Source organism: Microtus oregoni, unplaced genomic scaffold (assembly GCF_018167655.1).
Source record: "Microtus oregoni isolate MIOR12 unplaced genomic scaffold, Mior012 000005F_ref0000423, whole genome shotgun sequence".
Classification (NCBI taxonomy): domain Eukaryota; kingdom Metazoa; phylum Chordata; class Mammalia; order Rodentia; family Cricetidae; genus Microtus; species Microtus oregoni.
The window spans coordinates 11,790,674-11,806,318 of NW_024543064.1; the positions used below are offsets into that span (position 1 = coordinate 11,790,674).

The following is a 15,645-nucleotide window of genomic DNA, read 5'->3' on the forward strand; positions in this document are numbered from 1 at the left end:
GGGACACCGTGCCTCCCACCCCCCCATTGTTGAGTCGCATCATTTTAAAAGATAAATTAAAAATATTCATTCAGAGGCTGTATTAGGGTTCTCTAGAGTGGCAGAATTTACAGAATGAATCTCTCTTTATACGTGTGTGTGTGTGTGTGTGTGTGTGTGTGTGTGTGTGAGAGAGAGAGAGAGAGAGAGAATAAAAAGAGAATTTGTTAGAATGATTCACAGGACACAGTCCAGCCAACCCAGCAGTAACTGGCTATGAATGGAAGGTCCAAGAATCCAGAAGTTGCCCAGTCCACAAGGCTGGCTGTCTCAGCTGGTCAGCAATAGATGTTGGAATCCCAAGAAGTGGGCTGTAGTGGTGGTGTGCCTCCAGCAGAGTGTGTGTGTGAGTGTGAGTGTGTGTGTGTGTGTGTGTGTGTGTGTGTGTGAGAGAGAGAGAGAGAGAGAGAGAGAGAGAGAGAGAGAGAGAGAGAGAGAGATCGCGATTGCTGAGTTCAAGGCCAGCGTGGTCTACAGAGCTGTTTCCTGGACAGCCAGAACTCCACAGAGAAACCTGTTTTGTAAAACCAAAGCAATAATGATGATGCTTTGGTGAGGAAATAAAACCCATTACTTCAAATTCCTAGTCAAAATGAAGAAAAGTTGACTACAGTGTTCATATTAAAATGATTGGAGTAGTTTTCATCCATGTATTTCGATTATTATTTGTTTCACAATTAAAAAATAATGCCATCTGCAAGCTAGGAGTGGTGGTGCACACATTGGGTTGGAGCAGAGGTAGGTGGATTCCTGAGTTTGAGGCCAGCCTGGTCTCCAGAGTGAGTTTCAGGACAGCTAGGCTACGTTGTCTCAAAAAATAAAATCAGCTGCAGAATTCTTTGGCCTTGGTATTGATAGAAAGAAAAACTCTACATTTTACTTTTTCCTGTAATCAACTGATGCCAGCAAAATTTGAAATCTAGCTTCCACTTCAGTCTAGTTTTAGAAGTTGGCATTATGGAAGGAAAACAAGACTCCTGAGAATGTCTTTGTCCACACTCTTTGACATGTTCATATACATCACACACACACATGCACGCACGCACACAAGATAAGTGTAATAAAACAATATTCTCTGCCCTTGGCTAGAGATTCTGATGTGATTCTGATGTGGAGAGATCATTAGTGTCTTTGGGGTTGGAAAGTTATGAAAAGGAGCACTAGAAAAATGCCAGGTATGGTGGTCCACGTCTATATTCACAGAACTCATGCGGTGGAGGCAGGAGGATTAGGAGTTATTCCTAGCCACACAAAGAGTTTGAAGTCGGCGTGGATTATATAAGACCCTGTCTCAAAAAAGGAGCTTAATACTGGATTTAATACTGTGTACCTGCATCCCAGTACTTTACCTAGCGGGGGGATCATAAATTACAGTCTGTCCTGCACTGTGTGAAGAAACCCTGTCTCAGAAAAAAAGAGGGGCATCTGTCTTTGTGGAGTGATGAGAGGGGTCTGTTGTAGGTGGCTGTTTGTTCATCCTGGCCGCTCAGAACTGAAATAATCACACAGAAACTGTATTAATTAAATTAAATCACTACCTGTTCCATTACCTCTAGCTTCTTATTGCCTAATTCTTACATATTAATTTAACCCATTTTTATTTATTTGTGTATCGCCACATAACTGTGGCTTACTGGCTAAAGTCCTATCTGGCTCCGGTGGGGCTTCTCTCTGACTCAGCCTTCTCTCTCTCAGCATTCAGCCCAGTCTTCCCTGCCCAGCTCTGTTCCCCTATAGTTCTGCTATAGGCCTGAAGCAGTTTCTTTTATCAATGGTAATCACAGCATACAGAGGGAAATCCTATATCAGAGGTCTATCCTGGTGCCGTGGTGGTGGGGGTCTATCCTGGTGCCGTGGTGGTGGGGGTCTATCCTGGTGCCGTGGTGAGGGGGAGATCTAAACTGGTGCAGTGGTGGTGGGGGTCTATCCTGGTACAGTCGTGAGAGGGGGGTTATCCTGGTGCAGTGGTGTATTTTGTATATATGATGATTCTTCTGTATCTGAGGAAAACACAAGGGACTGTGGCATGTTTTGAATTGTCAAAGCTTGATCAAATCCACTTAGCACACTTTCCCTCTGATTCAAGCTTATGCATTATATAGAAGAAAGAAATTATTAGCTACCTGATGAGAAGTCATTAAAAATGACTGAGTCAGAGTTGAGCGCGGTGGCATATCTCAGCACATGAGTTCAAGGCCATCTTGGCCTACTTAGTGAGTTCCAGGACTACCAGGGCTATGGAGAGAGAACTGTCTTAAAGAAAGAAAAGAAAAAATACAAATAAAAAATATTGCTTCATATTATGTCTTTCTTCACCACCTGCAGCCCTGATGGCAGGGTGCCCGTCTGAGGCTGGAGCTGGCCTGGGGTTCACTGTCAATCCTCTACTGTAATTTACTAGCACTTGAGCCATCACGTCTGACAGATTATATCTGTTACATTATAGCCTGGTGATGGTGGCGCACGCCCTTAATCCCAGCACTAGGGAGGCAGAGGCAGGCAGATCTCTGTGAGTTCAAGACCAGCCTGGTCTACAAGAGCTAGTTCCAGGACAGGCTCCAAAGCTACACAGAGAAACCCTGTCTCAAAAAACAAAAAACAAAAGATTATATCTGTTAGGTTTTTGCTGGTTTTGCTTTGTTTTGTTTTGAGACAGGGTCTTAAATACGTAGCCTTGGCTGGCCTGGATACAACTATCTATGTAGACCAGGCTGGCCTCAAACTCACAGACATCCACCTGCTTCTGCCTTCCGAGTGCACATGCCATGGTATGCCTGTGGATGCAGAGGACAACTTGGCAGTATTGATCCTGTCTTTCTACCATACAGTTCCCCAGTAATGGACTCAGGATATCGGGCAAGGACTTTTTACCCCATTGAGCTGTCTCACTGGCCTCTTGTCTACATTTCCTTAATGTGGACTTGTATAGAACTTGTTGCCTGGCTGTTTCTGAAGCCAGAATTTAGGGTCTTGTCTATGCTTAGCTAGTGATTTTGTTTAAGGCAGGCTCTTGCTATGTCAATTTTGGCTGGGTAGGTTTGGTTTTTCGAGACAGGGTTTCTCTGTGTAACCACCCTGGGTGTCAGGGAACCCTCTCCCTGTAGACGAGGCTGACCTCGAACTGAAAGAGATCTGCCTGCTCCTGTGCCTCCTGAGTGCTGGGATTAAAGGTGTATGTCACTACCACCCGACTCATGCATGAAATTCAAAGTATTGTATGCTGTTACCTTGAGCCTGGAGGTAGTGTATCTATCCTTGAGGGCTGAACAAACTTTGTGTTTGACCTGATCTTATCTCTGTGACACTTAGTAAGTAAGAGGTTAAGTGATTTGTCCAAGAAATGTGCATGTTTCTGAACCAATATTTAGACAGACCCTTACCTGTGGCTCCAGAGCTGACAGTCTTCTGTCACAGTTGGCTAGCACTGTCGATGTTCTCAGGGAATCACACGCACCAGTGTTGCTTTGCTCTTTTGAGGTAAGTTCTTGCTGTGTAGCCGAGGCTAGTCTTGAATTCTCAAATATTACTGCATATCCTCCAGGGTGTAGGATTACAGTACACCTGCCTGCCTTTCAGTAGACGCACTTGACCTGGGAGGGGAAAGTTGAGATCAGTCGTAGAAGTTGCAGTTGTTGTTCGGTGGCGGTGGCTTGTGTCAGTGAAAGAGTGTTCCTTTCCAACCCAGGCCAGTGTGAGTCGCCTTCTCCCTCTGAGAACAGAGTGTGACACACACACACAGCATGAACTGCAGAACCTCAGCCTCAGTGTCACAGTTAGCTAATTGTTGCTGCTGGGTGTTGTTTCTTGTGCTGATCCTTTTCTGTTTGTTTTACACTAATGCCCCTGGGGCTGCCTTGTTTTGTCTTTTTGTCTGCAGTAGTGACTCCAGCAGCACCTCAAGTGATGACTCTCCAGCCAGGTCAGTTTTGTCTGCCGCAGTCCCCGCACCCACTTCCCAGTTGCTTTCGTCTCTTGAAAAAGATGAGCCCCGGAAAAGTTTTGGGATCAAAGTTCAGAATCTTCCAGTACGCTCTACAGGTAAGGTTTTATACGAGTGCAGTTTCCTCCCAGTTGTCGAGAGAGTGCAACTCGCTGATGAGCTAGAATAGGGGACTTGACTTTACGTGTGGTGTTTGTGGCTCATTTCGTACGTAATGCCATGAACAAAAACCAGGTGATTGTTACAATTGTATGTGGTTTATTTTCTAAAGCTTGAGAGCAACAGCAGGGAAGGCACATCTTGCCATTGCCAGAAAGAAGAAAGGAGGAAGATGTCAGGCCTTTTGAGGAAACAGGCAGGATCAGCATGGACTGGTCTGCAAGCAGCTGCATGGTTGGCAGCACAGTGAGGGGGCTGAGATGCTCGGGGACAGCAAGCTTAGGACTTTTATGTGTGTCCAAGAAGATGGAAGAAAAAAAGGAAGTTGGGCTTTGGAGCTAGAAAAGTAGGCACAGCTGGGCGGTGGTTGGCGCACGCCTTTAATCCCAGCACTCGGGAGGCAGAGGCAGGCGGATCTCTGTGAGTTCGAGGCCAGCCTGGTCTAGAGAGCTAGTTCCAGGACAGGAACCAAAAAAAGCTACAGAGAAACCCTGTCTCGAAAATCAAAAAAAAAAAAAAAAAAAAGAAAAGAAAAGAAAAGTAGGCACAGCTGCCCTTTAGTTCAGTTCCCTTGCATACAGAAAGATTGTGTGTCAAATTGACATTTTAGTTACAAGCAGTGCATGTAGAGTAGGAGCTATGGGCCGCTTCCTGCCGCCCGGCTCCTGGCCACTGGCTAGCTTTATACCCAAAATAGCAACACACAAACTGTATTCATTTAAACATTGACTGGCCAATTATATCTAGCCTCTTCTTGGCTAACTCTCATATCATGCTTAACCCATATTTAGTAATCTGTGTAGCACCACAAAGTGGTGTCTTACCCGGAAGATTCTAGTGTACTTCCATCTTGGGCTGGAGCTTCATCGCACCTGCCCTAGAGAGGAGCAGCATGGCGTCTGGCTCACTTCTTCCCAGCATTCTGTTCTGTCTACCCCACCTACCTAATTTTCTGACCTATCAGGCCAAGCAGTTTTCTTTATTGATTAACCAATGAAACAACAGATTGACAAATGACCTTCCCACATCATTTCCCCCTTTTCTGTTTAAACAAAAAGGAAAGGCTTTCACTTTAACATAGTAAAATTACATATAACAAAACAGTTATCAAGCAAGAATTATAGTTACAATATTTATATCTACTTTATCTTTTATCATAACAATGGAAAACTATAACTATCTATCTTTTCTTCAACTCCACCAAGACTCCAGAAGGATATAATATTACCTAAGTAAATGAGAAGTAAGCAACTTACAAAACTCTAGAAATCACAGAGACATCTCGCTGCCTGGACAGTCACCCAAAGTTCCTCTGTATTGTTGGGGCATCCATCTTCGGCCTACAGGCCCATAGTATCCAGAGACATTTCCATGAAGCAGGAAATTTCAAAGGCAGTTCAGTCACTATCTGCTGTGTCCTGCAGAGTATCTCGCAGACTCTTTCATGAATCAGGAACCCCGAAAGATCATCTCACCTTTAGGCAAGTTCAGCAGTCCTCTCTCTGAGAGTTCTCTTGTGTCCAGTTTATGCAATAGTCCAGGCAAGAGCAGTTTCTTGCCCAAATGGCTATCAAACTCCATAAGGAGCCTCTTCGATGCCCATCGTCCTCTTGAAGTAGATTGGTGCTGCCAGGAGCCAGGCGGTGGGAAGCGGCCCACAGCTCCTACTACAAAGTGGCGCCCAACGTGGGGTGCCAATTGAAGGCGTAAGTCACAAACAATCCCACACCAGTTTGGAATTATGACTATTATAGAGGTTATTTATTTTAAGGGGGAAAAACTTACAGATCACCATCCCAGACAACAGCCCTCTGCACAATCAGGAATGGAGCCTACTCACCGGAAGCGGAGCCGGAAGCCAGAGCGCGAACAGAGGGAAGTGGCCGCTTTTTTAAAAGGAGAGAGACCACACCCCAGTGGGCTGGTATCTCAGCGGCTGTTGGCTGAAGGAGTGGAAGGAGCTCCTGCAACAAGTGCACACATGTTTACATGTATAAGAATATCATAGACATAGATAAAACATGGTTTGCTTTTGAATAAATATTTTTCTGGATTAAATATTTTGGTTTTGGGGAAATGGTTTGCTATAGATTGTAGTTAACATAAGAAAAATGTCCTTGTTTTTGTTTGGCAATGTAGATACAAGCCTTAAAGATGGCCTTTTCCATGAATTTAAGAAGTTTGGCAAGGTGACTTCAGTGCAGATCCATGGGGCCTCTGAGGAGAGGTATGGCCTGGTGTTCTTTCGGCAGCAAGAGGACCAAGAAAAAGCACTGACTGCATCAAAGGGAAAACTTTTCTTTGGCATGCAGATTGAGGTGACTGCGTGGATAGGGCCAGGTAAGGCTGGGAAGCGGGTTGTGGTCCAGCGTGTGGACTTAATTCGAGTTTCATTTCTTAACTTTCTGGCCCAGCGTCTTAGCTTCTGAAAGGTGGCTAAGGTCTTCATGAGGCATACTGAGTTGGTATGAGTGGGAGCAGTGGTTGTCCTGCTCTGTATGGGAGATGACTTTACCTTAGAGTCCGGAGTGCAGCTTCAGGGCATCTGTGGAGTCAGCCTTCCCTAAAGGATGGCATTGATTGATACCCAAGAAGCAGACTCTGTATCAATATCATTTGAGGGATTCATTTGCATTTTCCAAGCATAACTTAGATATGCTATTCCAGATGACCGGAACTTGAAAGATTGTTAAAGAATGTGGATTGTCTTGTTACTGAGTTCTAGGATCAGAGCTGGGATCCTAGCAGCCTTAGCTAGGCTCAGCTGACAGTCCTTGAGTGAACAGCAGAGGGGGCTCAAAGGTTAAGAGCACTCACTGCCCTTGCAGAGGACCTGGGTTTGTTTGGTTCCTAGTGCTGAACAGCAGGCAACGCACAGCCGTCTGCAGCTCCGGTTGCCTGGGACCTGACACCCTCTCTGGCCTCTGGGTACTCAGGTACACATGGCATACATTCTCATACACAGACACATAAATAATAAAAGCTCAAAAAGAAAAGAAAAGCAGAGAAAAGGAGATACCACATTTATTCAGTGGCTATATGAAAAGAACAAACAAAGGAAGTCCCACGGACACTTGCAGTTTCTCTCCAGGGCCCCGACACGAGGGTCAGAGCTGAAACAGGGCAGAAGGTGTGCACAGCTAACAGTCCTGCTGGTTAGTGCCTCCGAGTAGATCCAGGTGTGTCCTTTTAGAGCTATGAGGCATGGGTTTGGCCCCTTAAGGACTGAAAGGAAACCCTTTATCCTTTGCATAAGACCCTCTGTGGAAGGTTGAAGGCTTAAGCATGTCTCAGGCCAGTGGTGGTGTCTTTCAGAAAACATGTAGTGCTCATTTTAAAGTGGACTGTCCCCACCCCACCTCCAGTGGCTTAACTGACTGAGAATTTGAACACTCATTCAGAAATGCCTAGTTTATACAGACTGTGAGCAGTTTAATAGAGTATTCTATTGTGGGTTTGTGAGTCTGAGAAAAGTGAACTTTACACTTGGAATAAAATTTATGACCCATTTAAATGGTAAATCTTCTCAGAATATTCATCTTATTTGATAAGAGGGAGCATACTTTCCCTATGAATGTGTAGATGGTATTTACATATTAAACCAGCTATAGCGCTGGTAGTCATGTAAAGTGTGCATGTCTTTCTGATGAAATCTGGGTATACTGGCTGCTGTAAGCACTGCCGATGAGGGTGACTGAGTGAGAAAGGGTTTCCTTTGGTCAGTCACAGTTCTGGCGTCCAGCCCCTTGGGCAGGGGAGGTGGCTGCTCATGTGCAGCGGCACCTGAATGGAGCGGCACCACCCACATGTAGGGTGATCTTCCCACCTTGGTTAACCTGACCTAGAAAACCCTCACAGACACGGTCAGAAGTTTGTCTCCACGGTGAGTCTAAATCTTGTCAAGGCGACAGTCAGGATTAAACATCATAACAATTAGAAGGAAATTCTTTTCCCAGAGAATACCTTCTCTCCCTTTATCAACTGAGGTTCAGGTATGCTGCCCCAAATTATACCCAACTCAGAGCAGCTCATGAGTTCTTTGTTGTTTTCTGGAGACAGGGTCTCACTCTGTAGCACAGGCTAGTCTAGAACTCACCGTGTAGTCTAGATTTACCTTGAACTTAGGGCAGTCTTCCTGCCTCAGCCTCCAGAGTGCTGGGGTTACAAGTCGGCATGTGCACAGGTGGGTTGCTTCAGGACGTGTCAGAACCGCCTGAGGGAGTGTTCAGTGTGCACCTAACTTATGTAGGTCTTAAACATCAGTCAGTTGTTATGGAGATCTCAGTCAGGGTCAGTGACAGGTGTAGCATTCTGGTCTTTATGCATATAAGGAGAGTTTAAGATGGCTGTTATTATAGGCCTTTTAACCTTGTTATGTAGCACATGGGAACAGGGGTTCTTAGTCATTCTTTTGAGACTAAGTCTTATGTAAACCAGGCCAACCTTAAATCCAACATCTATTGCCTACACTTCCCAAGTTACAGCCGTGTTTCTCCATGCTCAGTTCATCTTTTGTTAATTTTGTTTGTTTAAGGGAAGGTTTCATAGAGCTCAGGCTAGCTTTGAACTTGCTATATAGTTAAGGATAGCCTTAGACTCCTGTTCTTCTTGCCTGTACCTGCTGTGGTTTATAGGAATGTGTCTCCCGTGCCGCCTGGCTTCATTTTGTGTGTGTGTGTGTGTGTGTGTGTGTGTGTGTGTGTGAGAGAGAGAGAGAGAGAGAGGGGGGGGGTGAGCCCATAGCTGTATGTGTGCTACACAGCGCTCTGCTTCTGAGCTGTATCCTTATCCTGTCTACTTATCTTTTTGATGGCTTTGTTTTACATTTTTAACAAGTAGAGAACATGTAGTGCTGAGCTATAATTACCATGAAAACCTTGAATGTCTGTGTCTCAGACAGAATTAATAAGTGGCGCTTTAGCAAAGGGCTAGATTAAATTAGAAGTTAAGCCAAGGCTTTTCATCATGAAAAATAGAAACCTTTTGGATATCATTGGGGACCACATAACACCAAAATAGAGAGCTCACAGATGTCACTGTAAACACTTTCCACACAATTATTCTTGTATATAAAGTCTTTTTAAAGTAATTATTTTGCTGGGCTGTGTTGACAACGTGCCTGTAATCCCAGCACCAGGGAGGCAGAGGCGAGCGGATCTCTGAGTTCAAGGTCAACCTGGTTTACAAAGTGAATTCCAAGACAGCCAGGACTGCTTCACAAAGAAATCCCCTCCCCCAAAGTAATTATTTTAGTATTGTATTTGGTTGGTTGTTATGCCTGCATATGTCTGTGCACTATGTGTGTGCCTAGTATCCATGAAAGCTAAACACTGTTAGATCCCTTGGAGCTGGATGGTTTGTGAGCTGCTATGGATGCTGGGTATTGAACCTGGGTCCTCTGCAAGAGCAGCCAGTACTTACTTCAGAGCCTAAAGTACTTACTCCATCCCCTAAAGTCTTGGTTTAAACATTTGAATTACTATTACTGTAGTAAAAATTACTATTACTGTAGTAAACATGAAATGTTGAATATCATTAAGATCTTCAAAGTAAATGAAACTAAACAATGTCCTGGGACTGTTTTCTGCTGAGTTGCAATTTCCTTTAGATTGTAGAGTATATGTGATTTTTTTTGTTTGTTTGAGATAGGGTTGCCCTATGAAGCCCACAGTTGCCTAGAATTCGTATATGGCACAGGCTGGTCTTGAACTCTCAATTATCCTGTATCTACTTTCTGAGTGCTAGGACTGCAGAGGTGTATCACCATGCATAGCCAAGTTATAATTTCATACTCAGTGTTAAGACCAGAGGGTAAAAGGCACTTATTTGTAACCTGAGTTTATCCCTGGGACCTATGTAGAGGTGAGTAGAGAGAACCCACTCACAAAGTTGTCCCCTGACTTGCACACATGCCCACACTCATACATCATGCACACGTCCTATAATAATAGATGTCATGGTGGTACATGCCTTTAATCTCAGCACTGAGTACAACTCACAGATAACCGTGAATTCAAGGTCAGCTACAACTGCATGGTGAAAGCCTAGCTCAAAAATAAAAATAAAATAAAACCCACAAACAAACAAAAACCTTTCTTGTTAAATTCTCTGAGCAATAGCTTCAGTTTTTGCATGTTCACTTATTTGTCTGAGACAGTATCTACTGTGCAGCAAGGCTGGTCTTGAACTCTCAGTCCTGGCATCACTGTTTCCTGAGTGCTGAGGTTACAGGCCTGGCCACCAGGCCCAGGATGATACAGTTTGTTATAAGCACATATTTTTCCAAATAAATAAATTATGTATTAGAGAATGTAATAAAGCACCCTGTTCTACTCTGCCCCATCCACTCACAGAAACAGAAAGTGAAAATGAATTTCGGCCCTTGGATGAAAGGATAGATGAATTCCATCCCAAAGCAACAAGAACTCTTTTTATTGGCAACCTTGAGAAGACGACTACTTACCATGACCTTCGAAACATCTTTCAGCGCTTTGGAGAAATTGTGGTATGTTTCTTCAGTGATAAAAATGCTGTAGGTCTTTGTAGAACATGAGAACAAGAGGAAGGATATAGATATGTGATATTTAAGGACAAATGAAATATTTCCCCTTTGCTCTGTCCCTTTTTCATTTTTAAAGCCTAGTGTCTCATATAGCCCAAGCTTACCTTGAAATGTGAACCACCATTTTCCTGTTAACATTTTTTAAAAGACTCTTTAAAAAGAGAGAGATCGAGAGAGCGCATGTGTATACATATTTTGACTATATATATTTCTGTGTACCATGTGTGTACCAGGTACCTTTGGAGTCTACAAGAGGACATTAGACTCCCTGGAACTGGAGTTACAGGTGATTGGAAGCTGCCATGTGCATATTAGAAACTGAAATCAAGTTATCTATAAGAGCAGCCAGTGCCCATAAATGAATGCCAAGCCATCTCTCCAGCTTCCCATTTCTAAAAAAATCTGAGACAGTGTCTTGCTGAGTAGTGAAGCAGGCAGGTCTCTGAATTTAAGGGCAGTTTTGTCTACATAGTGAGTTCCCAGGCCAGCTGGGGTTACATAATGTTTGCTTTGTTTTTAATTATCATGTTTAATTGTGTATATGTCTGTGTGTGGATATGTGCATGTGGGCATTATCATGTCTAATTCTGTGCGTGTCTGTGTGTGGATATGTGCATATGATCATGTTCAGTTGTGTATATGTCTGTGTATGGATATATGCACGTGAGTATTGATGCCCACTGAGGCCAGAGGTGTTAAGAACCTTTGGAGTTGGAGTTACAGGCAGTTATGAACTGCCTGAAGTGGATGCTGGGAACTGAACTCACGTCCTCTACAAGAGAAGTGCTTGCTCGTAACCGCTGAGCTATCTCCCAGCCAGAGACTCTTGTTTTTAAAACAGAAACAATACTTCTATAATAATTTCAATTTTAAAATCCCACTTATTTGCTTGGTTTCTTTTCTTTCTTTCTCTTTTTTTCTTCAGAGAAGTCATTTTGGAGAGATGAATCAGTGCTTCAGAGCACTGACTCTATTCCAGAACACCCAGGTTCCATTTCCTGCACTCACCTGGTGGCTCACAACCACCAGTAACTATAGTTTCAGAGGATCCAGGGCCCTCATCTGGCCTTTGCTAGCATTGCACACACATGGTGCAGACATACATTCAGGCAAAACACTCATAACACATAAAATAAAAATTAGTAAATTAGAAAGTGAAATGTGCTTGTAGCCCACTCTGCCACTGAATGTGGTCCGTAGCCAAAGGTGACTTTGAACTTTTGATAACTCCTGCCATCCATAGTACTTGGGAATTCTTAGGAATTAAAAAACAAATCCAGGGCTTCACACCTGCTAGGCACATACTTTCTACCCACTGAACTGCACTTCTTTTTTTTTTTTTTTTTTTTGGTTTTTCAAGACAGGGTTTCTCTGTGGTTTTGGAGCCTTTCCTGGAACTAGCTCTTAGCTCTTGTAGACCAGGCTGGTCTCGAACTCACAGAGATCCGCCTGCCTCTGCCTCCCGAGTGCTGGGATTAAAGGCATGTGCCACCACCGCCCGGCTTGAACTGCACTTCTTTGTTTGATTTTTTTTTTTTTTTTGAGACAAAGTTTCTTCATACTAGACTAGCCTTGAACTTACATAGATCCTCCTACCTCTCCTCCAGAGTTCTGTGATAAGCCAGGCATATTTTAAATGCCTTTTATTTCTGTATTCTGTAAGACAGAATCTCATTATGTAGCCCTGGCTGGCCCAGAGCTCGATGTGCAGACTGAGCTTACTTTAAATTTGTGAGCTCTCTTCTGCCTTTGTCTTGAGTGCTGGGATCACAGATGTCATACCCAGCTCAAGACTGAACAGCAATGAAGAAGCTGTAAGTTTGGACTTTGAGGAGTAAAGAGTGTATGATAGTTAACAGCTGGTGTGTGTGTGTGTGTGTGTGTGTGTGTGTGTGTGTTCATTCCATTTCTAGTCCTGTGTGTGTTCTATGCCTCTTTGTGTTGGCCTGTTTCTTGCTCATATTTTGTACTTTAAGAAAAAGACTGTTGTGTTTTAAATGATACAGTGCAGTCTTTTCTTTTGAAACAGGGCCTCTGTGTGGCAGGCTAGCCTTGAACTAGAGCTCCCCTCTTGTCACCTTTCTGAATGTGAGGGCTGTAGGTGTGAGCACGCACACTAATGATCATAGTGATGGATTTAGCACATCTTGAGAACTTGATTTCTTGATTGTTTGTTTCAAGTAGTGGTTTTATGGTTTTGGAGTTTTTCAAGACGGTTTCTTTCTGTAGTCTTGACTGTCTTAGAACCAGCTCTATAGACCAGGCTGACCTCCAACTCACAAATATCCACCTTCCTCTGCCTCCCGAGTACTGGGATTAAAAGGCGCTTACCCCCATACCAGGCTCAGGTAGTGTATTAAGGGGTTTGGTTCTACTAAAGATTTTTGACAGTGCCAAAGTATAGTTAGTCTTTTTTTTTAATCAGGACTGACAGCTTTTCAATAATGACACAGAGACTTCTTTTTAATTATGGAAGCTCGGCTGATAGCTTAGGCTTGTTTTTAATTAGCTCTTCAACTTAAATCAACACATTTATATTAATTTACTTTCTGTCTCGTGGCTTCATTACCTCATCTCCATAATGCCCATCCTGCTTGCCCTGTGTCTTCTGGCGTCTCCATTTCTTCTTCCCAGTATCCTCCTCTGACCCCAAAGTCCTGCCTAACTATTGGCAGGTCAGCTTTTTATTAAACCAGTCCAAGTGACACATCTTCACAGTGTACCAAAAAGATTATGTCACAGTACCAAAGGGAATTACTTTCTGGTATTCTACTAAGTAGGCAACCTCTCCTTTGTTATTAATTTCCCTTTACCATGGATTTAAATTTTTTTTTTTTTTTGATTTTTCGAGACAGGGTTTCTCCGTAGCTTTTGGTTCCTGTCCTGGAACTAGCTCTTGTAGACCAGGCTGGCCTCGAACTCACAGAGATCCACCTGCCTCTGCCTCCCGAGTGCTGGGATTAAAGGCGTGCGCCACCACCGTCCGGCTGGATTTAAATTTTTAAGTCGCAGGACAGTTGCTCTTCTGCAGGGGCCTCACATGGGATGGCTTTCATGATATGTGATCTTTCTACCATCAGTTTACAGTGTATGCATACATGATCCAACTAAAGTTACTGGGAACATGACTTGTAGAAAGCGTATCTATGTGGACTTGGCTTCTTCTGATTTATTTTCTTATTACCATATTGCTAAGTGATGCTGATTGACTCTTGCAGGACATTGACATTAAGAAAGTGAATGGAGTCCCTCAGTATGCCTTCCTGCAGTACTGTGATATTGCCAGTGTGTGTAAGGCTATCAAGAAGATGGACGGAGAGTACCTTGGAAATAACCGCCTCAAGGTATGTGAAGTGCATAACTTACCTGTTACTGTTTGAATTGCTGTAAGGTTTTGGGGACTTACCTTATTATTTTAGGGCTGCAGAAGGACAGTTAGTGCTAAAGGTAGCCTTCTCTGTGTCCTTAGCCTGTCATTGTAGCCTGCCACTTGGGGCCAAGCAGGATTGCCCTGTTGTAAGTTTTGATTTGTTGTTTATTACTTATGAACTACTTGCACATTGTTTTGAGCTCAGTGGTAGATGTCAACATGTTTTACCATGTAAGCTGCTGGGTTCAATATCCAACGCGACAGACACACACAGTTCAGCGTTTGTATAGAAGACCAGTTTTCTGAGAATGGTCATTGTGATCTGTGGTGATAGAATTTTCTCTTTGAATTTCAGCTGGGTTTCGGAAAGAGCATGCCTACAAACTGTGTGTGGCTAGACGGGCTTTCTTCAAACGTGTCCGATCAGTATTTAACACGGCATTTCTGCCACTACGGGCCTGTGGTAAAGGTAGGCTTTTGCTCTTTATTTCTTAGTATTTCTTTGTGTTCTGTCCTTCAGTCTCACTTTCTACTGTTGTCCTTTCCTTTCCTTTAATAATTCATATCCTCAAACACTCTTGGCTGGGTCTGCAGAGATGCACAGTGCTTAAAAACACTTGCTGCTCTCCAGAGGATCCAAGTTTAGTTCTCAGCATCCATGCCAGGTAGTTCGACCCTGCTTGGAACTCCAGCTGCAGAGACCCAGCACATTCTTCTGGGCTGTGCAGGCACTTCACATATTGCACACACAGAGATATACATGCATAAGGTTTTTAAAAATTGAATTTAGAGCCGGGCGATGGTGGCGCACGCCTTTAATCCCAGCACTCGGGAGGCAGAGGTAGGCGGATCTCTGTGAGTTCGAGACCAGCCTGGTCTACAGAGCTAGTTCCAGGACAGGCTCCAAAGCCACAGAGAAACCCTGTCTCGAAAAACCAAAAAAAAAAAAAAAAAAAAAAAAAAAAAAAAAATTGAATTTAGATTTATGGTCTGTTGGGCCAGGCTCTAGGCTCAGTGCCTAGCGCTGCAAAATAACCAGCAGTAAAGTGCTTTCTCAAATGATACAAGATGCCAGAAAAATCTGGAGCTCCTCATATAAAAAGTTAAATAAAATAGGATTTTAAAAAATATTTTGCTTACTCATGACATAGACCTTTCCACAGTCTCTGGTAGTGTCATACAGCTTTTAAGAAATGAAAGTCTCATATAAAAATTTGTCTTTATACTTGTGAACTTTCTAATAAAATAGCTGGGACCGGAGAGATGGCTCAGTAGGTAAGAGCACTGGCTGCTCTTCTAGAGGGCTTGGGCTCAGTTCTTAGCACCTACAGGCAACTCACAGCTGTCCGTAATTTCAGTTTTAGGAGATCCACCAGATACACATGCATACAAAACATCAATGTGCATAAATTAAAAAATAAAGCATCAAATTAAATACCAGTGTGTTCTGTTGACCAGTGTATACTGCATAGAAATGCTCACATTCAGTACCTACCTATTTAGAAAAGCATTAAGAAAATGGTGTTTGAACAGCTTCTACACCTTAAATTTGGTAATTTAAATTTCATTTATGGT

The 15,645-nt window shown here is 43.3% G+C and overlaps 1 protein-coding gene across 3 annotated transcripts in view; it reads left to right on the plus strand.

Annotated features, from left to right (window-relative positions):
• The window catches only part of Spen (spen family transcriptional repressor), a 76,721-nt gene that overhangs the window by 37,969 nt on the left and 23,107 nt on the right, over nucleotides 1-15,645 (plus strand). For 2 of the 3 annotated variants that reach the window (XM_041651679.1, XM_041651677.1), the window contains exons 4-8: nucleotides 3,917-4,077; nucleotides 6,278-6,478; nucleotides 10,492-10,643; nucleotides 13,919-14,044; nucleotides 14,426-14,539. In XM_041651679.1, the coding sequence (XP_041507613.1) occupies nucleotides 3,917-4,077; nucleotides 6,278-6,478; nucleotides 10,492-10,643; nucleotides 13,919-14,044; nucleotides 14,426-14,539 (754 nt within the window). The remainder of the gene's footprint in view (nucleotides 1-3,916; nucleotides 4,078-6,277; nucleotides 6,479-10,491; nucleotides 10,644-13,918; nucleotides 14,045-14,425; nucleotides 14,540-15,645) is intronic. The other variant, XM_041651678.1, reaches the window with a different exon arrangement.